This window comes from Eubalaena glacialis, chromosome 13 (genome assembly GCF_028564815.1).
Source record: "Eubalaena glacialis isolate mEubGla1 chromosome 13, mEubGla1.1.hap2.+ XY, whole genome shotgun sequence".
Classification (NCBI taxonomy): Eukaryota; Metazoa; Chordata; class Mammalia; order Artiodactyla; family Balaenidae; genus Eubalaena; species Eubalaena glacialis.
This window is the reverse complement of record NC_083728.1, coordinates 24765482-24790988: the sequence shown is the minus strand read 5'-3', so window position 1 is coordinate 24790988 and position 25507 is coordinate 24765482. Positions and strand designations below refer to the sequence as shown.

The following is a 25507-nucleotide window of genomic DNA, read 5'->3' as shown; positions in this document are numbered from 1 at the left end:
TGGTTAAGAATCCACCTGCCAATGCAGGCGACGCGGGTTCGAGCCCTGGTCTGGGAAGATCCCACATGCCGCGGAGCAGCGAAGCCCGTGCGCCACAACTACTGAGCCTGCACTCTAGAGCCCGCGAGCCACAACGACTGAGCCTGCATGCCACAACTACTGAAGCCCGCGTGCCTAGAGCCCGTGCTCCGCAACAAAGAGAAGCCACCACAATGAGAAGCCCGCACACCACAACGAAGACCTAATGGAGCCAAAAATAAATAAATTTATTTTTAAAAATAATAATAATAAAAATAATAATAAATAAATAAAAATAAAATAGCCAAGACATGGAACCAAGCTAAATGTCCATCGACAGATGAATGGATAAAGAAGATGTGGCACATATATACAACTGAATATTACTCAGCCATAAAAAGAAACAAAATTGAGTTGTTTGTAGTGAGGTGGATGGACCTACAGTCTGTCATACAGAGTGAAGTAAGTCAGAAAGAGAAAAACAAATACCGTATGCTAACGAATCTAAAAAAAAAAAAAAAGGGTACTGATGAACCTAGTTGCAGGGCAGGAATAAAGATGTAGGCATAGAGAATGGACCTGAGGACATGGGGTGGGAGGGGGAAGCTGGGGCAAAGTGAGAGTAGCATCGACACATATACACTACCAAACGTAAAAGAATTAGCTAGTGGGAAGCAGCAGCATAGCACAGGGAGATCAGCTGGGTGCTTTGCGATGACCTAGAGGGTGGGATAGGAAGGATGGGAGGGAGACGCAAGAGGGAGGGGATATGGGGACATATGTATGCATATGGCTGATTCACTTTGGCGTACAGCAGAAACTAACACAGTATTATGAAGCAATTATACTCCAATAAAGATCTATTAAAAAAAAAGATATACTATATACAATCTTCTGCAACTGACTTCTATCAATAATTTCTATGATTTAGCTACGTTGTTGCCTATAGCAACATTCATTGTATAATATCCCATTGTGTGAATAGAGGACATTTATCCATTTTCCTGTTGACGGATCAGAGACCTGGTTTCAGTTTTTTGCCCTTAACCAATAATGCTATAACCTTTCTTATGTGTTTCTTGATGCACATGTGCAGAAGTTTTTCTGAGGCAGTGGCTTCCAAACCATTCTGACAATGTCCAAGAATAAAAAATAAATTTTCCATCACAACACAGTAAACATACACAGGTGAATGTATGTGTATAAATATGAAACAAAAACTTAAAGAATACCCTTACACAATACATTTTGATCTTTTATATTTAGCTGGTAGATCCACAGAATTCATTTCACACCCTCTTGGCTTCAATTTAGTGTTTTTATTTCTAAGAATCACTGTTCTGGAATTGAGCTTCCCCACGAGTGTGCCTGGGCATAGGTTACAGGTTACCCAGGCCACAATACTGATGCCTCGGCCCTCAGGTCAGTGCTTCCTTAGGTGCTGGGTCACAGGGTATGCCCACATTCAACTAGAAAACAAAATAGATATATTCTGCTGATATAAAAAGGTATCAGCAGTAAAGTAAGTGTTTCCAGTGATACATATTCTCGAGCTCTGTCACTGTGGTCTTATTTGCATTTTCCTGATTATCAATGAAGTTAAGCATCTTCTTTTTATGGATCATTTGTTTCTCCTCTGTAAAATGCTTGCTCCTATCATTGCCCATTTTTCTACTGGGCCATTTGTCTTCTCCTTGCTGATTCACAAGAATTCATGATAAATTCTGTTGTTGTTTTGGGGGTTTTTTTGGTTGTTGTTTTTGTTTGTTTGTTGGCCGTGCCACACTACATGTGGGATCTTAGTTCCCTGACCAAGCATCGAACCCATGCTCCCTGCAGTGGAAGCCTGGACCACTAGGGAATTCCCCATGATAAATTCTGAATACCAATCTTTTGTTAGTTGCATGGGTTGCAAACATCTTTTCCCAGTTTGTGGCTTGTGTTCTCACTTTCTTATGGTGTCTATCCCCCTTTCAAACTGCACTAAGGTACCCGTAATGTCTAGCAGAACTCATCACTATTTTTGGCAACACAGAAAGGTATGAGAGGGAGGGAGAGGGCATGAGGGACAAGCAGGAAAAGTTATGAAGGAGCAATCCTAGAGTCTTATGCTAAGACTGCCAGGGAGTCTGGAGTTTCCGCCCTGGAAGCCCCTTCTCACACACTGGTGCATACAATTATTGGAAAAATAACAAAGCCTTTTCATCAAAGGGCACAAAGGGTCTGTCTGGGACCTGCACACATCTCCAATGTATTCCTACCGACAATGGGTCACTTGTGCATCTTCTGCCTGGGCAATAACAAGCAGAGCCTGGGGAAAGTGCAGCAGAAACACAGAAATGAAAGCTGGGGTCACCACAATGCACATGGGTACTCTTTTCACTGCAACAGAAAATCTAAGAGGCTGCTCCTACCTCCTCAGTAGTAAAAGGAAGAAATCTGCAAACGTGCAACGGACATGGAGGCATGGGACAAGGACTGGGGGAAGTAAGCCAGGTCCTAACAAGCATTACACCAAAAATCTAATATAGTGATTCTCTAACATGTCTATAGATCTGTTTGGGGGGGAGGGGCGCGGTCTGTGAATTCTCGATGACAAATATTTAATTTAGTGCTTTCACTTCAATCATAGTTTTTTTTCTTTTTTTTTAAGCATATTCTGGATCATTTGAATGTCCATCTTATGACCAACTGGCAGGATTTCAGTGCTCATATTTGTTATTTCCTATGTTGGTGTCAATTAAACTTTAACTGTTGAAAACTAATGAGAAAAAATAGAGGTGAACATAATAAGTGAAAGTCAAACATCATCACAAGAAAGCATCACAACGGTTCAAATATAGAAAAGTGGTAGGAGAACGGAGTTATTATACAGCATAGAGCACTGGAGCTATGCTAAAAAGATCTTGCACCATAATAATTGAGGGACAATCTGATTTCAGCAAAGTAACATTAGCTAACACATTAAATTCACAAAGTCAATCTGAGCTTTTGAGTTTTATAATTAGTTTGATTTCAATCTATTTGTTTAGGTTTTATAATCATTTAAGACCTATTAGTATAAGGAGTATAACCTAGTGAATATATTTAAGTAACAAAAAAAAATAATTTTAACACTAGGAGTATAGCAGAGTTTTTCTTTAAAGGAGTTCTGTACATTATTCAGGTTTGAGAATCCATCTGTCTGAGGCACTCTCCTCCACCTGGTCATTCACCTGCTAGAGGACACAGCTCACCTTTTTAACACCCAAAATATCTTCAATGAGGGTTGCTGTTTGTAAGAATGTCTTCTTACTCGTCATCAGTGTAAACAGGAAGATCACAAAGTCATTCTTTTCTGCCAAACGCTTTGTAACCCCTTCCGTCTATCTCAAGGGAGAAGAGGAGAAAAAACAGAATAGGTTATAACCCCAAAATAAAATGTGAAGGGCAAAATGTCCATTCCAGACACTGGAAAAGCAATTCCACGCTACATCAGGAATTGTTAGCTGAGCCCTTAATTCCCTAAAACTATATATAAAACACTGTGTACAAATGTATTTTTCTGGGGAGGAGTTTTTAAATAATATCCATCATAGGTTTTTAACCCAGTATCTGCCTAGTATCTAAATCAAGAGCTACAAGCCAGCACCCAGTAGGCCAAGTTTTATTTGGCCAGCAATACCTTTTAAATTTTGACTTTAAGTCTTCAGATAGGATATGCTTACTCCAGGTTAGTCACAATTTGCACAAGTCCCCACTCCAAAACAGGCAACTTCAAACGTTTCTTGTTTTCTGTCTGATCCTTGGAGGCACTGGTGTTTGCAACTCTAAAAGCCCTAGGTTTCCATCTAACCTGGACTTAAGCCAGATCAGCACAAAGTTGGACCATATCATCCTATGTTCTTTACGTTTTTTGTTTCTTCTTTCTTTCCTTTTCCTTCTTTCCCTCTCTTTTCTTTTTCTTTCCTTTTCTTTCTTTCTTTCCCTTTCTTTCCTTTTCTTTCTTTCCTTCCTTCCTTCCCTTTCTTTCCTTTCTCTTCCTTCCTTTTTTTAACTGAACTGTGTTTTGCTGGAATATCATTAACATTAGGTGTCATTATTAACGAACAGCTTCATAAGACTGCCTCATAAGACTATTAACTACATGGAAGCTGACAATGATGGAGTCATTACATCACACATATATCATCTTTTTTTTATAAGAACAATTTTTTTAAAATTAATTTATTTATTTATATTTTATTTTTGGCTGTGTTGGGTCTTCGTTTCTGTGCGAGGGCTTTCTCCAGTTGCGGCAAGCGGGGGCCACTCTTCATCGCGGTGCGCAGGCCTCTCACCGTCGCGGCCTCTCCCATTGCGGAGCACAGGCTCCAGACGCGCAGGCTCAGTAGTTGTGGCTCACGGGCTTAGTCGCTCCGCGGCATGTGGGATCTTCCCAGACCAGGGCTCGAACCCGTGTCCCCTGCATTGGCAGGCAGATTCTTAACCACCGCGCCACCAGGGAAGCCCAGAACAATTTCTTACTGGCCTTACTTACAAGAAAAATTGTGCACTACCTGAACAATTAGTTTATTTTTATCTCACGGGTCTGTCTGTGCTTACCTGTGCCACTAGCTACATGTGGCTATTGAGCACTTGAAACGTGGCTAGTCTGAACTGAGATGTGTTCTCAGAGTAAAAAACACACTGGATTTTGAAAACTTAATACAAAAAAAAAGGAATTATATCTCATTAATAATTACTTATATTGATGACATGTTGGAATAACATTCTTGATATACTATGCTAAATAAAATACATTATTAAAATTAACTTCACCTATTTCTTCCTACTTCTTTTCTTACTTTCTAAAAAACATGGCTACAAAGAAATTGAAAATAACCTAAGTATGGTGGGGTGATGGGTTATTTCACTTGTTTTTGGAGTATTTTTATATTATACTCTAATATTCTCGAGAGACTGGTATAATACATTTTTATACTTTTTAAAATGTGATACACAGAAGCAAACACAAAATACCATATATAGCCTAATCAGTGACTAAAAGTGCAGGTTTATTACACTAAGATTGCATTAGCCTTTTTGGTGACAATAGTTTTTGCTGAATCCTTTTGAACTTACTGACAGTTTAGGCCCCTAAACTATTTTTCATTTGTATGTCCCTAAGACATATCTCCCTTGCTCAGGACCTCAGCATTAATTTCTTATTTGTTTGTTTAGAGTTATGTCCAAAGCTTTACATTATCCTTTTTCAATTCTTTTTATTCAAACAGCCTATCATTTATGTTGTCAAGATTTTTGTGGATGCTGATTTTTATCTTAAGATATCAATCCTGGGGTTTCCCTCGTGGCACAGTGGTTAAGAATCCGCCTGCCAATGCTGGGGACACGGGTTCAAGCCCTGGTCCGGGAAGATCCCACATGCCGCAGAGCAACTAAGCCCACACACCAGAACCACTAAGTCTGCGTTCTGGAGCCCATGAGCCACAACTACTGAGTTCACGTGCCACAACTACTGAAGCCCATGCGCCTAGAGTCTGTGCTCTGCAACAAGAGAAGACACCGCAGTGAGAAGCCCATGCACTGCAACGAAGAGTAGCCCCTGCTCAACGCAACTAGAGAAAGCCTGCACACAGCAACAAAGACCCAACGCAGCCAAAAAAAAAAAAGAAAAAAAAAAAGGATATCAGTCCTGAACTAATAAATATGCTATTCCTAAAGGTAAAATAAAATAACCTAAGTGTTTTGTGTTATATTTCTGTTGCATAGCAATGTTATGGATGTTGAACTTTGTGTTGTGTTGAAACATATTTCCCTATTTGTGTTGGTTGCTAAGATGCTTAAATCCAAATTTTTTTTTTTTTTTTTTTTTTTAATGGAGGCTGAGAAGTCCCTTGATAAGCCATCTGCAAGTTGGAGAACCAGGAAAACTGGTGATGAAATTCAGTCAGAGATCGAAGGCCTGAGAATCTGAACCGACAGTGTAAGTTCCTGTTGGAGCCAAAGGCCCAAGAGCCAGGAACTCCAAGTCCGAAGGCAGGGGAAGATGGATGTCTCAGCTCTGGCAGAGAGTGAATTCGCCCAACCTCCACCTTTTTGCTCTATTCAGGGCCTCAACGGATTGGATGGTGGTCACCCACATTGGTGAGGGCATCTACTGATACAAATGCTAATCTCTTCCAGAGACACCCTCACAGACATGCCCAGAAAAAAAATGTTTAACCAGCTATCTGGGCATCCCTTAGCTCAGTCAAGTTTACACATATGAACAAATGTTCATAGTAGCATTATTCTTTTTTTTTTGATGTGGACCATTTTTAAAGTGTTTATTGAATTTGTTACACTATTGCTTCTGTTTTATTTATTTTTTGAATTTTTGAATTTTATTTTATTTTTTATACAGCAGGTTCTTATTAGTTATCCATTTTACACATATTAGTGTATACATGTCAATCCCAATCTCCCAATTCATCCCACCACCACCACCCCGCCCGCCACTTTCCCCCCTTGGTGTCCATACGTTTGTTCTCTACAACTGTGTCTCTATTTCTGCCCTGCAAACCGGTTCATCTGTACCATTTTTCTAGGTTCCACATATATGCGTTAATATACGATATCGGCTTAATCCCAAATTTGTACCCCATCCGTAGTACAAATGACTTTATGTTCAGCCCAATTCCTGGATACCTACTTCTAAATTTATAATATTGGTAGATCTTACATACTCCTAACTATGCCCGAAATCTTTTTTTGAATGAGGCAAGAAATGAAATGGAATTAAATGTTCCTTTGTGTTTTCATTGCATAGAAGTTTCACTTCTACAACAGCATTTGTTTCATTCTACTGTATTTGATTCACTCTTTACAGTTTACCACATATGTTCCCAAAAGACAGGTACTGGGTCTTACAAAAATTAACATTTGTATATTGCTTTACAAAGTGCTTTCACATCTATCATCTCATTTAAATCCCACAACAACCCTATGATGTATGATTACCAACTACACTCTACTAAGATAAGAAATTAAAGCACAGGGAGGAGAATAAGCATGAAGCCAAGAGCTAGAACCCCAAACCAAGTTCTAGCACTAAGTGCTATGCTCTTTCCACCAAATTGCTTCTTTTATTCACCATTATTTCCTACTCAGTGATCAACCTAGTTGGGTGTCCTGATCAACACATGGTGGGTCTTCTGGTTCTTGTTTTGTTTTCTAACAATAAAAACGAAGGAATAGACACAATAGGGTTTAAAGGAATCCTAAAAGGTCACAGGCACTCTTTCAATGCTTGCATCCATTTAACAAGTTTTTTGTTCAGTCTCTACTTGGACACCTCCAGGGCTAGAGGAGTTCAGTACCTGCTGAAGCAGCCATGGCTCAATTACTATGAAATTTTGCCATCCATAATTTCTACCTGTTGGTTATGGTTCTCAAGCACATATAAGTCCAATTCTCCAATGTCTGAAGATAGCTGTCATGTCTACCACCCCCATTCAAATCTTCCCTCCTCAAGCACTGCAGATGTGGTAGGGAGAAAAATGAGGCCCCGATGGCAGGGATACTTACACAGACACAGGTATTATACAAGATGCTCAAACAGTCCTTGGACATTTCATCACTTACTGAAAGTGAAAGGGGAATAACTGGTTATTTTTCTCATTGGAAAGATAATGTAACAGAATTAAATTTTTGAACATAGAATTGTTCCTCATAATCCCCTCCAAGATGATTATTTTCCTTTTAGTATACCTCCTTCCAGTCCTTATTTACCAAAGAGTTTCATGGTGCCCGCATCAGTCTACAAACCAATTTGTATACTGCTTTTTGGTTTGATATAGTATTATGCTTATTATGTTCCATAGTCTTCATAATTTCAACCTGTTGTGGTGTTATCACTTAGCAAGCCATGTTCCCTTTATAGCTTGATTAGAATTATATCCAGGGTTTTTAAAATTTTGCTATTTAAATAGACTAGAAATAAACAACATAACATATAGTCCTTTTATGCTTGTGTTGAACTGGTTCCCTAAGATACATTTCCAAAAGCAGAATTACGAGAATCCAAAGTAATTGGATTGTTGCTATTAATTTCCACTGAAAATTCTACTAGCAGCAAACAAGGATGTCATTTTTACTACAGACTCAACGTGTTTTGTTCTGTTGTTATTTATGTTGGGTACCAATAAAGAACTAGTTACTTCTCTGTGAGCAGGAACAGGAGAGTACAACAAAGAGGAAACTAAATCTTCAAGTCCTCAAAACTGGGAGATGATAAAATTGAGTATGAACCATGGATAAAGTGTTTTGTTTGGCATTACTTTTATTTTTAAAAACTGTTTCCATTCATTCCTATGCTGCCACAAACTCTAAAATGTTAGGCTTCCCTCCAAGATCCCAGTGGGCAGCCCTGCCAAGCTAGCTTGACCAGAAGGGTTATCTGACATAATCTTGAGACAATGCAGATGTCCTGTATCCCTCATCACCACTTTTCAACCTATGGGGGCTTTTTGGTTTATTTATTTCATGACTTCAGAGAGGGCTGGAACACCAAATCAGTATATCTCAGTACTTCTAGACCTTTCATTTTCAAAGGGAACTGGAATTCACTCATTCATCAAATATTTATTCAGCATCCACTCTAGAGCAGATAAAGAATATACAATGGTTAGCGAAAAAAAAAAAAGACAAAGCCTCATGGAACTTATAAATCTGGTGGGGGAAGAGAGAATAAATAAGTACACCAACAAGTAATTACAAGATGCTACCTGCTATGAGGGTAGAGGACGTGAAGACCAATTTAGATAGGATACAAAGCTGTGACATAAAAGATGAGTATGAATTCTCTTAACCACTACTACACATAAAAACAAGGCCTTACATAGTATGTCATGTTGATGTTGGGGGAAAAATTTTTTTAATTAAAAAAAAAGTGATATTTGTAGTAGAGCATTCATCAGATGCTAACTGATCTCTGGCTTTTAATGCCAAAGTAAGTGTACTTACTCATTTTTTTAAATTATCAACTGACTACCTAAAAATAATATTTGCAACATGTGTAAGTTATAGAGAATAATAATAGAATAGTACCCATATACCTACCACCCAGTCCAAGAAATAATATGCTACCTTAAACACTTTGACTTTTTACCATACACATTCTGGTAATGACTGAACTTTTCACAAAGAGCTTATATCACTTTTATAACAACAAAAACAAGACAATAATTTAAAAAAATAAAACAAATGATCTTACCAGGCTTTTCCTTACTCTCTCAATTAAGTATATGAGAAATAAGAATTTGCAAAGAAAACATAAAAGCTGAAACCAAGGACTATTAGAAACTACAAAGATGCAATTCTTTTAGCCCAGTAGTTTTCACACTTTTTCTTTTAAAGCACTAGACTTATATTTCTACCAAGTATAAAATAAAGAGAGCTGCTTAGTTAGGGGCGGAGAGTGTCCTACAGCCGAATGTTAAGGCATGTCTTCATTGTTAAGAGATAGGAAGGGAAAGAAGAGAAACTCCTGGGAATTACCATCATAACAGCAGGTTAGGAAATGAGTACTAGTGGCTGATAAGTATACTTACTTTTCAGTTTCTGTCCCCGAATAGAGATTGTAGGCCTCATAAGAATTTCTACAAGGAGCTATAAAAAAAAATTGGATAAAACCTTCAAAATTCAAAGCACAGCTTACAAAACAATCTTTGCCATGACAACTCATGGCCCAAATATCTGTCAGGGTACTACAAGACTCTCTTGTTCCCAACACAGGCAGAAGGCAGTGAAGTTCAAGGAAACGAGCACTGTACCAAGAGTCAGGAAACCTGGGTTCTAGTTGCAGCTCAGCCACCTATTCCCCATGTAAACTCGGGCAAGTCAGTGTCCCTCCATGGCCTCAGCTCTCATTTTTAAAAATAAGAATGTTAGATTAGTTAATCTCTGGAGTCCAACGTGGCTTTAATTTTTTAAAAGCTGCAGAACATTTTCACTATGATTCCCCTTTTGCTTTAGAATATTTGTGTTCTTTTTTATAAACATAAGTTTATAAAAAGAATCACAAAAGGTATACCATAAACTGTTAATACTGATTTCTACAGGGGGCTGGGGAGTATATGCATTCATTTTTCATTTTACATACTTTTAATATAACACATGATTTTGTTTAAACTGTTTACAATAAATATGCATTTAAAAACCCATTCTGTTGAAACAAAGGACAGTTTATAATGATAAAAGGGTCAATCCATCGGGATGATATAACAATTATAAACATATATGCATCTAACAACAGAACCTCAAAATACATGAAGCAAAAGCTGACAGAACTGAAGGAGACAATTCAAAAATAATAGCTGGATAATACCCCACTTTCAATAATGGATAGACAATGAGGTATTACCAAAAATATAAAAGACTTGAACACTATAAACGAACAAGCTCTAACAGACAGCTATAAAGCATTCTGCCCAGCAACAGCAGAATATACATTCTACTCAAGCACACATGGAATAGACACACACACACACACACACACACACACACACACACACACAGGAATACTACTCAGCCATAAAAAAGAATGAAATTTTTCCATCTGCAGCAACATGGATGGACTTGGAGGACATTACGCTAAATGAAATAAGTCAGACAGAGAAAGACAAACACTGTATATCACTTGTATGTGGAATCTAAAAAAGTAAAACAAAATAGTGACTATAACAAGAAAGAAGCAGACTCACAGATACAGAGAACAAACTAGTGGTTACCAGTGCGGGGGAGGGGCAATATAAAGGTGGGAGAGTGGGAGGTACAAACTAGTAAGTCTAAGATAGCCTACAAGGATGTATTGTACAACATGGGGGATACAGCCAATATTTTACCATAACTATAAACAAAGCATAACTTTAAAAAATTGTGAATCACTATATTGTACAGCAACTATACTTCAATAAAAATGCAAAAAATAAATTTCTCTTAAAAGAAAAAAAGGGGGCTTCCCTGGTGGCGCAGCGGTTGAGAGTCTGCCTGCCGGTGCAGGGGACACGGGTTCGAGCCCCGGTCTGGGAAGATCCCACATGCCACGGAGCAACTGGGCCCGTGAGCCACAGCTGCTGAGCCTGCGCGTCTGGAGCCTGTGCTCCCAACAAGAGAGGCCGCGAGAGTGAGAGGCCCGCGCACCGCAATGAGGAGTGGCCCCCGCTTGCCGAAACTGGGGAAAGCCCTCGCACAGAAACGAAGACTCAACACAGCCAAAAATAAATATATTAATTAATTAATAAAATTGTGCAATCTTTAAAAAGAAAAAAGAAAAAAAAGGGAATTATCTCAAACCAATAACCTAATCTTTCACTTCAATTCACTGGAAAAAGAGGTGTAACACAAACCCAAAGCAAGCAGAAGAAAAGAAGTAATAAGGATTAGAATGGAAACTAATTTAGCAGAGAATAGAAAATAACAGAGAATATCAACAAGATCACCACTGACCTTATAGAAAACAAGAACTACCTTCCTCCTGATGAATACTTTTAACTATTATATATAAAGCCACACTAAGCATCTTTGTATTCAAAGCCTTATCTCATTTTGACTTATGTCTTCATGAAAGATTCACATAAATGGAAACAACAGGGCAAAATGAGTAATGATCTTTAAGGTTTGAGGCATACTACACAAATGCTTTTGAAGAGAGATGCCCCACTTTTCACAGTCATCCAAGAAAAGTATAAGATATTCATCTGCATAGGTTATTATATTTAAAATAAATTCTCTTCAAATAGAGGATGGACTATGTCAATGAATAAATTAAAAGTCCCTGAATGCCAAGTGATGGATCATACCTGGCCCACAGACATAATTCATGTGGTCTACATCTACTGAAAAGCTGGGAGATTCTACATAAGAATCTAGATTTCCTACATCCCTGAGGGCAAAGGTCAATAGGAATGGAAGCCATTTCCCTATAAAAACAGGCATGCACTCTCCGGTTCATCCTAGTCCCTGAAGTCATTTAATTTATGCCGATCTCCATTTTTTTTCTTTTTTTTTTTAAATTTATTTATTTGGCTGCACTGGGTCTTAGTTGCCAGGTGCGGGATCTTCGTTGAGGCATGCGGGATCTAGTTCCCTGACCAGGGATTGAACCTGGGCACCCTGCACAGGGAATGTGGGCTCTTAACCGCTGGACCACCAGGGAAGTCCCAGAGAGGCATACCTTTTACTTTGTACCTTAAAAAAAAGGGGATATATATATATATTTTATTTTTTAAATTTAATTAATTTAATTAATTTATTTATTTTTGGTTGTGCCAGGTCTTAGTTGCGGCATGCGTGTGGGATCTAGTTCTCTGACCAGGGAACAAGCCCGCGTCCCCTGCATTGGGAGGCGAATTCCTAACCACTGCGCCAGTGGTGCAGATCAATTTAACAGATCAATTTACATAAATCAATTATTCTAGTGTAAAAGCTTTGGTGCTTCAATACATGTGAATACCACTGAGCTTCTAAAGATGAAAATTCTGGGGACTTCCCTGGGGGTCCAGTGGTTAAGACTCCGCCTTCCAATGCAGGGGGTGTGGGTTCAATCCCTGGTTGGGGAACTAAGATCCCACATGCCACGTGGCCAAAAAAACCCGCTATGCCTGTAGTGATAGTTACTCTGTAATTCTGTAAATACACCAAAAATCACTGAATTGTACAAGTAAAGCAAGTGAACTGTATGGTATGTAAATTATAACTCAATAAAAATTTTTTAAAAATCATAAAAAAAGATGAAAATTCTGAAATGTTTGCTATAAATTCTAAAACGTTTCCTACCTCCCATTTCAAGAGTTAAATTCCCAAGCCATTAAGTAGCAGTAGTAATAATAAACAACAACTTACATCAACACCTCCAAACAAATCAAAAATATAAGTATTTGGATAAGTGGTTTCTTGGGTAAGTTTCCTCTCTTCAGTAACAAATGCCATAGCCTCCATGGAGAGAAGAGGAGAAATTTCCTAGTGAAAAAGGATACAGAAAGACATTCAGTTTAGTATCCAACACAAACCAGACACCAAAACACCAGTTTGCATTTTGGTCACAACTTGAACTCCCATGAGGTCAAAGACAATGAACCATTAAAAAAAAATCTTACAGAAAAGCTGATATAATAAAAGTTGTTGTAACAGTAGTAATAGCTAACTTATTAAACGCTTATTATGTACCAGGCATGGTTCTAAGTACTTCATCTATTACCTATTTTAATCCTTACAACCCAATGATATAATAGTAATTTATCAGCCCAATTTTACAGATAAGGAGACTGAGACACAAAGAAGTTGTCAATGTCATACAGGGTATGTGACAGAGTCAGGACTTAAACCTAGGAAGTGTGGCTCCTGAGTCTGTGCTTACAAAAGAAAGCAGAACTATTTTGGGTGAAACAGGAGATATGATAGGAAGAATATAATAGGGCCCTACTCATTATGCTCCCTTCTCAGGAACCTCGAGGGAAGATGGAACACAGTGGGCTAGAGCAGTAGTTCTCACACAGTGATGAGCATCCGAATCATCTGAAGGGCTTGTTAAAACCCAGACTGCTGGGTCCCACCTGCAGTTTCTGATTTAATAGGTCTGGGGTGGGGCCTGAGAATGTGCATTTATAATAAGTCCCCAAGTGATGCTGATGTTGGTCCAGATACCACACATCAAGAAAAAGCAGAACCCTCTCTTATGGATAACCTATTATATGCCAAGCACTGGGTTTCTATACTTTAGCCCATTTAATCTTTAAAACAATTCAATGAAGTGAGTGTAGTTTTACAGGTGAAAAACAAAATCACAAAGTTGTACAAGATCACATAATTAGTAAGTGACTGAACTACTTTCTCTGGGTTTCATTTCTCTCATTTATAAAACTAGAATGTAATTCTGCTGGCAACATGGTACAATGGAAACTGGTTTCAGGAGTAAGACAAATCTGGGCTCACAGCAATAATAGCCACGTGACTTTGGGCAGGTTATGCTGAGTCTGTTTTCTCAACTGAAAAAGGGAATGGAGAAGACGTCTGGATTTGCCTGCTCAGTATCTCCTTTTCTCTTCCTCAGGCAACAGCCCTACTTCTGTGGAGGAACATGAGGCCACACACAGATGTCAAGATAAGAAATGGACAGCCTAACTCTATTTGGCCCCTCAATTCACATCTGTGCTTTCCGATTACGTGAGACAATAAAAGATCTTTTTTGTTAACCTGAGTGGGTTACTGTTACCTGCAATCAAAGTATTTTGGACTAATACACTAATACCACCCATCTCACAGAGTTATCATAAAAATTAAATATGCCTGGTACACAGTAAATTTCAAATAAGTATTTGCTGAGTGCGTAAAGAAATGATGATCACGTAGCAAGCACTCAAAATATTAATTTCCCTCTTTCATCTACCTCATATCTCAGAGATTTTGTAGGAATCAAATGAAATAATGCATTATTGCTTGCAAAATGTTTTCAAACAAGTGTAAGACACTATAATTATTTCTATCCTAATCAGACCGTGAGAAGATCAAGAACACAAAATGTCGTTTTTTTAATTAAACTTTTATTTGGGAATGATTTTCAACTTACAAAAAAGTTGTATAGACAAAACATCTCTTCTTTTTTTTTAAAGATTTATTATTTATTAATTAATTAATTTATCTCTGGCTGTGTTAGGTCTTAGTTGCAGCATGCAGGATCTTTGTTGAGGCACGCGGGATCTTTCATTGCAGTGCCCAGGTTTCTCTCTAGCTGTGGCGTGCGGGTTTTCTCTTCTCTAGTTGTGGCGCACAGGCTCCAGGGCACCTGGCTCTGTAGTTGTGGCGCACGGGTTCCAGAGCACGTGGGCTCCGTAGTTTGCGGCACGCAGGCTCTCTAGTTGAGGCACACGGGCTCAGTAATTGTGGCAAGTGGGCTTAGTTGCCCTGCAGTATGTGGGATCTTAGTTCCCTGACCAGGGGTCGAACCCACGTCCCCGCCAGTGGTAAAGGCGGATTCTTTACCACTGGCCCACCAGGGAAGTCCCAAAACATCTCTTCTCAAAGGTACAGACTAAACTTTTTGGCCCTATTATATTTTTAAACGACTTCTTACGTGATATAATAAACAGAACTTCACCTCTGAAAAACATTATATCGTTTCATTATGATCAAATATAACTTGCATGGGTTTTAGCTACATTAGAGCCAGTAATCTAAATTCAAAGTTGGACCCACCTCCCCAAGCTGAAGTCTGACTTACTAAATCAGAAACTCTGCCGGTAGCACCCAGCACTCTGTGTTTTAACAAGCCTTCCAGGTGACTCTGATACACACTCAAGATTGAGAACAACTGCCCTAGATGTCTATGCATTCTTTCCATCCCTCTCCCAACCACCAGGCCCAGTCCCTTCATCTTTATATGCTAGTCATAATTATCAACAGCCACAAGGCTACTTCCTTGAACCTTCAGCAAATGGGATCTTTTAAATCCTGTTGAAACAGAATGTAACCTAATCCCAGGGCACAGGCCTCCTTAATTAAGCAAGCACTGATACAAAACAAATGTGAATAAAACCCAAAAGTATATACACAGGAAACTTAATGGTGATTATCTCTGGGTGGTGGGGGATTATTGGTGATTTTTATTTTCTTCTTTGCACTTTTTCTGAACTTCCCAAATTTTCTATAGCTTATGCAATAAAAACAGGCTATTTTAAAAAGTAGGCGGAAGAAGAGAAAAAAAACAGACATCTTGTATCATCTGGAGACCCTGAATGCAGTCCCTCCAAGTCCCCTAACAGTTACCTTGAGGATGTTCTGGCACTCAATGAAGTCACTGTGGAGGTGGCTAGTTGCATACAGCTTAAGGAGCAGCTGAGGAATTCCACTCCATTTGGACTGTTTGTCCCTCTCCGTCAAAAAAGTTTCAGTGAACTGTGAGGCAAAAGAAAAAAGAAAAAAAAAAAAAGAGGATAATTTTACTGGTGAGGAAAGAACTACTAGCATATACAGCAAAAGAGAGCAGCTAGCTCCCAAACCCACCCAGGACAAATAATTCAAAGGTCTTTCTAGAAACGTTCAGAAGTTCCCCAACAGCCTGCAAGATAAAAGTCCAGCTCCTTGTTTGTGATACACACCCTTCCTATTCTATCACCTACTTTCCTCTCTAGCTTCATCTCTTTCCCAGTGCCCGTTCTAGGCTCCAGATGTACATGTTCTCTCTCTGTGCCTCTCTGCACATGCTCTTCCCCTGCCTACAGAGCTGTGTACCTGTATATATGGTATGCCACCTGTGCGGGGAGAAAATAAACCTAAGGTGGGGGCAAGGGGGGTAATTATTTACACACACACCCATACACAGTTGACCCTTAAACACAGGTTTGAACTGCGTGGGTCCTCTTACATACGGGATTTTTTTCAATAGTAAATACTACAGTACTACCCAATCCACGACTGGTTGAATCCACGGGTGCAGAGAAACTGCAGGTATGGAGGGCCGACTCAAAGCTATACATGAATTTTCAACTGTGGAGGGTCAGTGCCCCGAACCCCTGTATTGTTCAAGGGTGAACTCTACTGCCACAGAACATCTTTGGATGTCTTTTCTATCTGGAAAGCTCCTTCTCCTCCCTGACTCTTCTACCCAGAAAGCTCTTTCTCCTCCCTGTCTTTTCTACCCAGAAAGCTCTTTCTCCTAAATGCAAGCCAAAAAACCAGAAATTTTCCTTGCTAGGCCTTCCCCTCTCTCCTTTCTAAGAGTCTGGGGCCTTATCTAACATTTATCATATTGTATCATAATTACTGGTTCATTTGTCCACCCCTCCTGTAGACCACAAGCTCCTTCAGAGTAGGTACCAAGCTGTGTTTATTGTGCACACCTTCTTTCTCTCAAAGAATGCTAGGCACAGATCAGACACTCAGTAAATGTTTGAAGGCATGAGCAATAGCCTAGTCTAATGACAGGTTCATTAATCAATATGGCAGTATCTACTTTGGGGACACAGCATTATCAGGTGCCAGAAGTGAATTATTTTCATGTACACTTGTCCCTCAATTAGATCAAAAGTTCACTAATTTATTACAGGACATGCAGGTCTTCAATAACTGCCTATCCGGACGCATATCAGTCCTATGACCTTGAACAAGTCCCATTATTCTTCCTGAGCTTGTTTTCTTAGATTGTAAAAATAAGATAATACAGGGGTAATGGGAGGTAATGAGATGTTTGTGAAAGTAATTTGTATTAGGGTGAGCCATAGGAAATTACCACTTTCATAGGTCTAAATGATTATCAGAAATTTTATATACTTCAAGCAAGCTCAAATCAAGGCAAGCTCCAAAACTATGAAAAAACATCTTTCCCTTCCTTGAAAGAAAGAGAAGACAATAATGGTTTCATGGGACTCAGCAAAAGCAGTGCTTACAGACAAATTTATAGCTATAAACATTTATATTAAAAAGGAGAGGGGATCTCAGATGATCTTATCTTCCCCCATAAGAAACTAGGAGAAAAAAGGAATAAACCAAACCCAAAGCAAGCACAAGGAAATTAAAAAGTTCATTGCAAAAATAAGTGATATAGAGAAAAAAAAAATAACAGAAAAATCAACAAAATTTCGTTCTTTGAAAAACCAACAATATTGAAAATAGTTACAGTGACCAACTTAACTGACTCAACTATATTCAGGAATGAAAGAGGGGACAATACTACCAATTTTAAGGAAATAAAAAGGTTTACAAGGAAGTACTAGGAGCAACTGTATGCCAACAAACTACATAACTTAGATGAAATATACAAATTCCCAGAAAGACACAAACAACAGAAACTAACTCAAGAAGAAATAGAAAATCTGACATACCTACAACAATTAAAGAGATCAAATTAGTAATTTAATAGGAAAGGAAAAAATGGAGGGAGGGAGCAAGGAAGGAAGGAAAGAAACTACCCACAAAGAAAAGCCCAAGTCCAGATGCTTCACTGGTAAATGCTACTGAACATTTAAAGAGAAATTAGCAAATACTTCACAGACTCTTCCATAAAACAGAAGAGGAGGGAACACGTCCCAACTCATTCTATGAGGCTACTATTACCCTGATACCAAAACCAAACAAAGACATTAAAAGAAAACTTACAGAACAATATTTCTGATGAATATAAACACAAAAATGCCCAGCAAAATAGCTGATCCTTGAACAACATGGGGGTTAGGGGTGATAACTGCCCATACAGTTGAATTTTACGATCAGCCCTGTATCCACGGTTCCACATCCACAGATTCAACTGCAGATCGTGTAGTACTGCAGTAAGTATTTATTGAAAAAAATCCACGTATAAGTGGACTCATGGAATTCAAACCTATTGTTCAAGGATCAGCTGTGCCAGCAAACCAAATCCAACAATATGTAAAAAGGATTATACAACACGACAAAGCAAGATGCATGTCAGGAATGCAAGGTTGGGTCAAACATGAAAACTAATCAATGTAATCAACCTGATAAAGGGCATTAATCAAAATTCCACAGCTATCATCATAATTAACAGTGAAAGCCTGAAAGGCAAATATATTGTAAAGGCTGAGGATCAACCACTTAAATAAGCTCTATGAAGATTAAAAGACAAACAATTGTAAAGTCAACTGTAACTATAATAAACAATAAAGGGATAAACATAAAGATGTAAACTATGACATCAAAAACAAAATGTGAGGGAGAAGGGTAAAAAAATGTAGATCTTTTAGAATGCATTTGAACTTACATGACTATTAGTTTAAAACAAGTCAATACAGTTATAAGTCAACATATATGAACCTCATAGTAACCACAAATCAAAACCTAAAATAGATACACAAACACTAGAGAAAAAGGAACACAAGCATGCCACTAAAGAAAATCGTCAAACCACAAAGGAAGAAACTAAAAGAAGAAAAAGAGAACAGAGGAGAACTACAAAAACAACCAGAAAACAAGTAACAATAGGGACTTCCCTGGTGGTACAGTGGTTAAGAATCTGCCTGCCAATGCAGGGGACACAGGTTCAATCCCTGGTCCAGGAAGATCCCATATGCTGCGAAGCAACTAAGCCCATGCGCCACAACTACTGAGCCTGCGATCTAGAGCACGCACAGATACAAAAAAATCACAAGTGAATATTATGATCAGTTATGTGCCAACAAGTTGGACAACCTAGAAGAAATGGACAAATTTCTAGAAATATACAACCTTCCAATACTGAATCAGGAAGAAACAGAAAATCTGAACAGCTTGATCACTAATAGTGAAACTCAATTTGAAATTTAAAAAACTTCCAGCAAACAAAAGTCCAGGACCAGACAGCTTCACAGGAGAATTCTACCAAACATATAAAGAAGAAATAATACCTATACTCAAACTATTCCAAAAAATTGAAGAAGATGGAACACTCCCAAATTCCTTCTACCAGGCCACCATTACCCTGATATCAAAACCAAAGACACTACAAAACAAAATTACAGGCCAATATTTCTGGTGAATATAGATGCAAAAATCCTCAACAAAATACTAGGCAAACCGAATTCAACAATATATAAAAGTGATCATACATCATGATAAAGTGAGATTTATTCCAGAGATGCAAGGATGGTTCAATATCCGTAAATCAATCAGTGATACACCACATTAACAAAAGAAAAGGATAAAAAAATCACATGATCGTCTCAATAGATACAGAAGAAGCATTTCACAAAATTCAACATACATTCATGATAAAAACTCTTGTCAAAGTTGGTATACAGAGAACTTATCTCAACATAATAAAGGTCATTTATAACAAACCCACAGCTAACATCATACTCAACAGTGAAAAGCTGAAAGATTTTCTTCTAAAATCAGGAAAAAGACAAGGATGCCACTCTTGCTACTTCTACTTAATGTAGTATTGGAAGCCATACCCACAGCAATCAGACAAGAAAAAGAAATAAAAGGCATTCAGAGTGGAAGGAAAGAAGTAAAACTGTCATTATTTGCAGATGACATGACACCATATATAGAAAACCCTAAAATTTCCACCAAAAAACTATTAGAATAAATGAATTCAATAAAGTTGCAGAACACAAGATTAATATACAGAAATCTGTTGCTTTTATATACACTAATAATGAACTATCGAAAGAGAAAACAAGAAAACAATCTCACTTAAAATCATACCAAAAAGAATACCTAGAAATAAACTTAACCAAGGAGGTAAACGACCTATACTCGGAAAACTATAAAACACTTATGAAGGAAATTAAGGATGATACATAGAAATGGAAAGATATCTTGTGTTCTTGGATTAGAATGATATTGTTAAAATGTCCATACACCCAAAGCAATCTACAGATTTAATGCAATCCCTATCAAAATACCCATGGCATTTTTCACAGAACTAGAACAAATTCCTAAAATTTATATGGAACCACAAAAGACCTTGTATTCCCACAGCAATCCTGAGGAAAAAAGAACAAAGCTGGAGGTAACATACTCCCTGATTTCAGACTATACTACAAAACTACAGTAACCAAAACTGCACAGTACTGGCACATACATGCAGACACATAGATCAGTGGAACAGAATAGAGAGCCCAGAAATAAACCCCCACACTTACACTCAATTAATTTACAACAAAGGAGACAAGAATATACAATAAGAAAAGCCAGTCTCTTCCATAAGTGGTGTTGGGAAAACTACAGCTACATGATAAACAATGAAATCTGTAACACAACACTGTAAACCAGCTATACTTCAATAAAATAAAATTTTTAAAAATTTGAACATTTTCTCACACCATATAAAAAATAAACTCAAAATGGATTAAAGACCTAAATGTAAGCCTGGAAACCATAAAACCCCTAGAAGAGAACATAGACAGAACACACTTTGACATAAATCATAGCAGTATGTTTTTGTACCAGTCTCCTAAGGCAAAAGAAACAAAAGCAAAAATAAATAAATGGGACCTGATCAAACTTAAAAGCCTTTGCACAGCAAAGGAAACCATCAACAACATGAAAAGGCAGAACCTACTGAATGGGAGAAAATATCTGCAAATATATGACTGATAGGGTATTAATATCTAAAATATATAAACAGTTCATACAACTCAAATCAAAAATACAAACAACCCAATTAGCACAAATTAGCATAACATTGTAAATCAACTATACTTTAATAGAACAAATAGAGGAAAAAAATATAAACAACCCAATTTAAAAATGGGTGGAAGACCTAAATAGACATTTTTTTCAAAGAAGACATAAACACGGCCAAGAGGCACATGAAAAGATGCTCAACATTGCTAACCATCAGAGAAATGCAATACAAAACCACAGTTAAGATATCAGTTCACACGTGTTAGAATGTCTATCATCAAAAAGTCTACAAATAACAAATGTTGGGGAGGATGTGGAGAAAAGGGAACCCTAGTACACTGTTGGTGGGAATGTAAATTGTTTCAGCCAGTACAGAAAACAGTACAGAGGTTCCTCAAAAAACTGAAAACAGAACTACTGTATGATCCAGCAATTCCACTCTTGGCTATGTATCTGAGGAAAACAAAAACACTAATTCAAAAAGAAACATGCACCCCAATGTTCATAGCAGCACTATTTACAATAGCCAAGATGTGGAAGCAACCTAAGCGTCCATCAACAGACGAATGGATAAAGAAGATGTGGTATATATATACAACAGAAAACAAGGTTGCAGGATACAAAATCAATATACAATATACTCAGCAATAAAAAAGGATGAAAGGACCTAGAAGGTATTATACTTAGTGAACTAAGTCAGACAGAGAAAGACAAATACTGTATGTTATCACTCATATGTGGAATCTAAAAAATAAAACAAATGAATGAATATAACAAAACAGAAACAGACTCAGATACTGTGAACTAGTGGTTACCAGTGGAAAGAGGGGAGGGGCAATAAAAGATACAAACTACTATGTATAAAATAAATAAGCAACAAGGATATTTTGTACAGAACAGGGAAATATAGCCATTATTTTATAGTAACTGTAAACAGAGTATAATCCGTAAAAATACTGAATCACTATGTTGTACACCTGAAACAATATGATACTGTAAATCAACTACACTTCAATTTAAAAAAGAAAAAGAAAAAGAAAAACTGGGGAAATCTGAATAAAGTATGGACAAAAGTTCAGGACCAGATGGTTTCAGAGGCGAATTCTATCAAACATTTAGAGAAGAGTTAACACCTATCCTTCTCAAACTCTTCCAAAAAACTGCAGATGGAGGAATACTCCCAAACTCATTCTATGAGGCCACCATCACCCTGATACCAAAACCAGACAAAGATATCACAAAAAAAGAAAATTACAGACCAGTATCACTGATGAACATAGATGCAAGAATCCTCAACAAAATACTAGCAAACAGAAACCAACAACACATTAAAAAGATCATACACCGGACTTGCCTGGTGGCGCAGTGGTTAAGAATCTGCCTGCCAATGCAGGGGACATGGGTTCGAGCCCTGGTCTGGGAACATCCCACATGCCACGGAGCAACTAAGTCCATGTGCAACAACTACTGAGCCTGCACTCTAGAGCCTGCGAGCCACAACTACTGAGCCTAAGTGCCACAACTACTGAAGCCCACACACCTAGAGCCCATGCTCCGTAACAAGAGAAGCCATCGGAATCAGAAGCCCACGCACTGCACGAAGAGTAGCCTCCACTCGCTGCAACTAGAGAAACCCCACACGCAGCCAATAAATAAACAAATAAATAAATTTATATATATATAAAAAAAGATCATACACCATGATCAAGTGGGATTTATCCCAAGGATGCAAGGATTCTTCAACATACGCAAAACAATCAATGTGATACACCATATTAAAAATTAAAGAAAAAAAGCATATGATCACCTCAATAGATGCAGAAAAAGATTCTGACAAAATTCAACACCCATTTATGATAAAAACTCTCCAGAAAGTGGGCATAGAGGGAACCTACCTCAACATAATAAAGGCCATATACGACAAACCCACAGCAAACATCATTCTGGTGATGGTGTGGGTGAAAAACTGAAGCATTTCCTCTAAGATCAGAAACAAGACACGGATGTCCACTCTGGCCACTACTATTCAACATAGTTGGACGTCCTAGCCACAGGAAACAGAAAAGAAAAAGAAATAAAAGGAATACAAATTGGAAAAGAAAAAGTAAAACTGTCACTGTTCTCAGATGACATGATACCATCCATAGAAAATCCTAAAGATGTCACCAGAAAACTATCAGAACTAATCAATGAATTTGGTAAGGTTGCAGGATACAAAATTAATGCACAGAAATCTCTTGCATTCCTATACACGAACAACAGAAGATCAGAAAGAGAAATTAAGGAAACACTCCCATTTACCATTGCAGCAAAAAGAATAAAATACCTAGGAATAAACCTACCTAAGGAGGCAAAAGACCTGTACTCAGCAAACTATAAAACACTGATGAAAGAAATCAAAGATGGCATAAAGAAATGGGGAGATATACCATGTTCCTGGATTGGAAGAATCAATATTGTGAAAATGACTATATTACCCAAAGAAATCTACAGATTCAACGCAATCCCTATCAAATTACCAATGGCATTTTTCACAGAATTAGGACAAAAAAATCATACAGTTTGTATGGAAACACAAAAAAGACCCCAAATAGCCAAAGCAATCTTGAGAAAGAAAAATGGAGCTGAAGGAATCAGGCGCCCCAATTTCAGACTATACTACAAAGTTACAGTAATCAAGACAGTATGGTACTGGCACAAAAACAAATATACATCAATGGTACAGGATAGAAAGCCCAGAGATAAACCCACACATGTATGGTCACCTAATCTATAACAAAGGAGGCAAGAATATACAATGGAGACAAGACAGCCTCTTCAATAAATGGTGCTGGGAAAACTGGACAACTACATGTAAAAGAATGAAATTAGAATACTCCCTAACACCATACACAAAAATAAACTCAAAATGGATTAAAGACCTAAATGTAGGACTGGACACTATAAAACTCTTAGAAGAAAACATAGGAAAAACACTCATTGACGTAAATCACAGCAAGATCTTTTATGACCCACCTCCTAGAGTAATGAAAATAAAAACAAAGATAAGCAAATAGGACCTAATTAAACTTAAAAGCTTTTGCACAGCAAAGGAAACCATAAACAAGACAAAAAGACAACTCACAGAATGGGAGAAAATATTTGCAAACGAAGCAACAGACAAAGGATTAATCTCCAAAATATACAAACAGCTCATGCAGCTCAATATCAAAAAAAAACAAACTACCCAATCAAAAAATGGGCAGAAGACCTAAATAGACATTTCAGCAAAGAAGGCATACAGATGCCCAAGAGGCACATTAAAAGATGCTCAACATCACTATTAGAGAAATGCAAATCAAGACTACAATGAGGTATCACCTCACACTGGTCAGAATGGCCATCATCAAAAAATCTACAAACAATAAATGCTGGAGAGGATGCGGAGAAAGGGAACCCTCTTGCACCATTGGTGGGAATGTAAATTGATACAGCCACTGTGGAGAACAGTATGGAAGTTCCTTAAAAAACTAAAACTAGAACTACCATATGACCCAGCAATCCCACTACTGGGCATATACCCTGAGAAAACCATAATTCAAAAAGACACATGTACCCCACTGTTTACTGCAGCACTATTTACAATAGCCAGGACATGAAACAACCTAAATGTCCATCGAAATATGAATGGGTAAAGAAGATGTGGTACATATATATAACGGAATATTACTCAGCCATAAAAAGAAATGAAATTGGGTCATTTGTAGAGATGTGGATGGACCTAGAGTCTGTCATACAGAGTGAAGTAAATCAGAAAGAGAAAAACACACATATATGGAATCTAGGAAAATGGTACAGATGAACCTGTTTGCAGGGCAGGAATAGAAAGGCCGACCTAGAGAACGGACGTGTGGACATCGGGGGGGAAGGGGAGGCAGGATGAATTGGGAGATTAGGTTTGACATAAATACACTATCATGTGTAAAACAGATAGCTAGTGGGAACCTGCTGTACAGCACAGGGAGCTCAGCTCGGTGCTCTCTGATGAACTAGATGGATGGGTTCGGGGGTGGGGGAGGGAGGTCCAAGAGGGAGGGGATATATGTACACATATAGCTGATTCACTTCACTGTACAGCAGAAACTAACACAACATTGCAAAGCAATTATACTCCAATAAAAAATTTTTTTTTAATAAAATAAAAAATAAAACGAATGAATACAACAAAAAAGAAACAGACTCACAGATACTGAGAACAAACTAGTGGTAACCAGTGGAAAGAGGGGAAGGACAATAAGAGATACAAACTACTATGTATAAAATAAATAAGCAACAAGGATATTTTGTACAGCACAGGGAAATATAGCCATTATTTTATAGTAACTTTAAATGGAGTATAATCCATAAAAATACTGAATCACTATCT

The 25507-nt window shown here is 37.9% G+C and overlaps 1 protein-coding gene across 5 annotated transcripts in view; it reads right to left on the bottom strand.

Moving 5' to 3' along the window:
- The window catches only part of LOC133104081 (short transient receptor potential channel 4-associated protein), a 159255-nt gene that overhangs the window by 37736 nt on the left and 96012 nt on the right, over positions 1–25507 (bottom strand). For all 5 annotated transcript variants that reach the window (XM_061209750.1, XM_061209751.1, XM_061209752.1 and 2 more), the window contains 5 exons: positions 15802–15930; positions 12883–12999; positions 9591–9648; positions 7567–7622; positions 3255–3383 (listed from right to left, as the gene is read on the bottom strand). In XM_061209750.1, coding sequence (XP_061065733.1) covers positions 3255–3383; positions 7567–7622; positions 9591–9648; positions 12883–12999; positions 15802–15930 — 489 coding nt within the window. The remainder of the gene's footprint in view (positions 1–3254; positions 3384–7566; positions 7623–9590; positions 9649–12882; positions 13000–15801; positions 15931–25507) is intronic.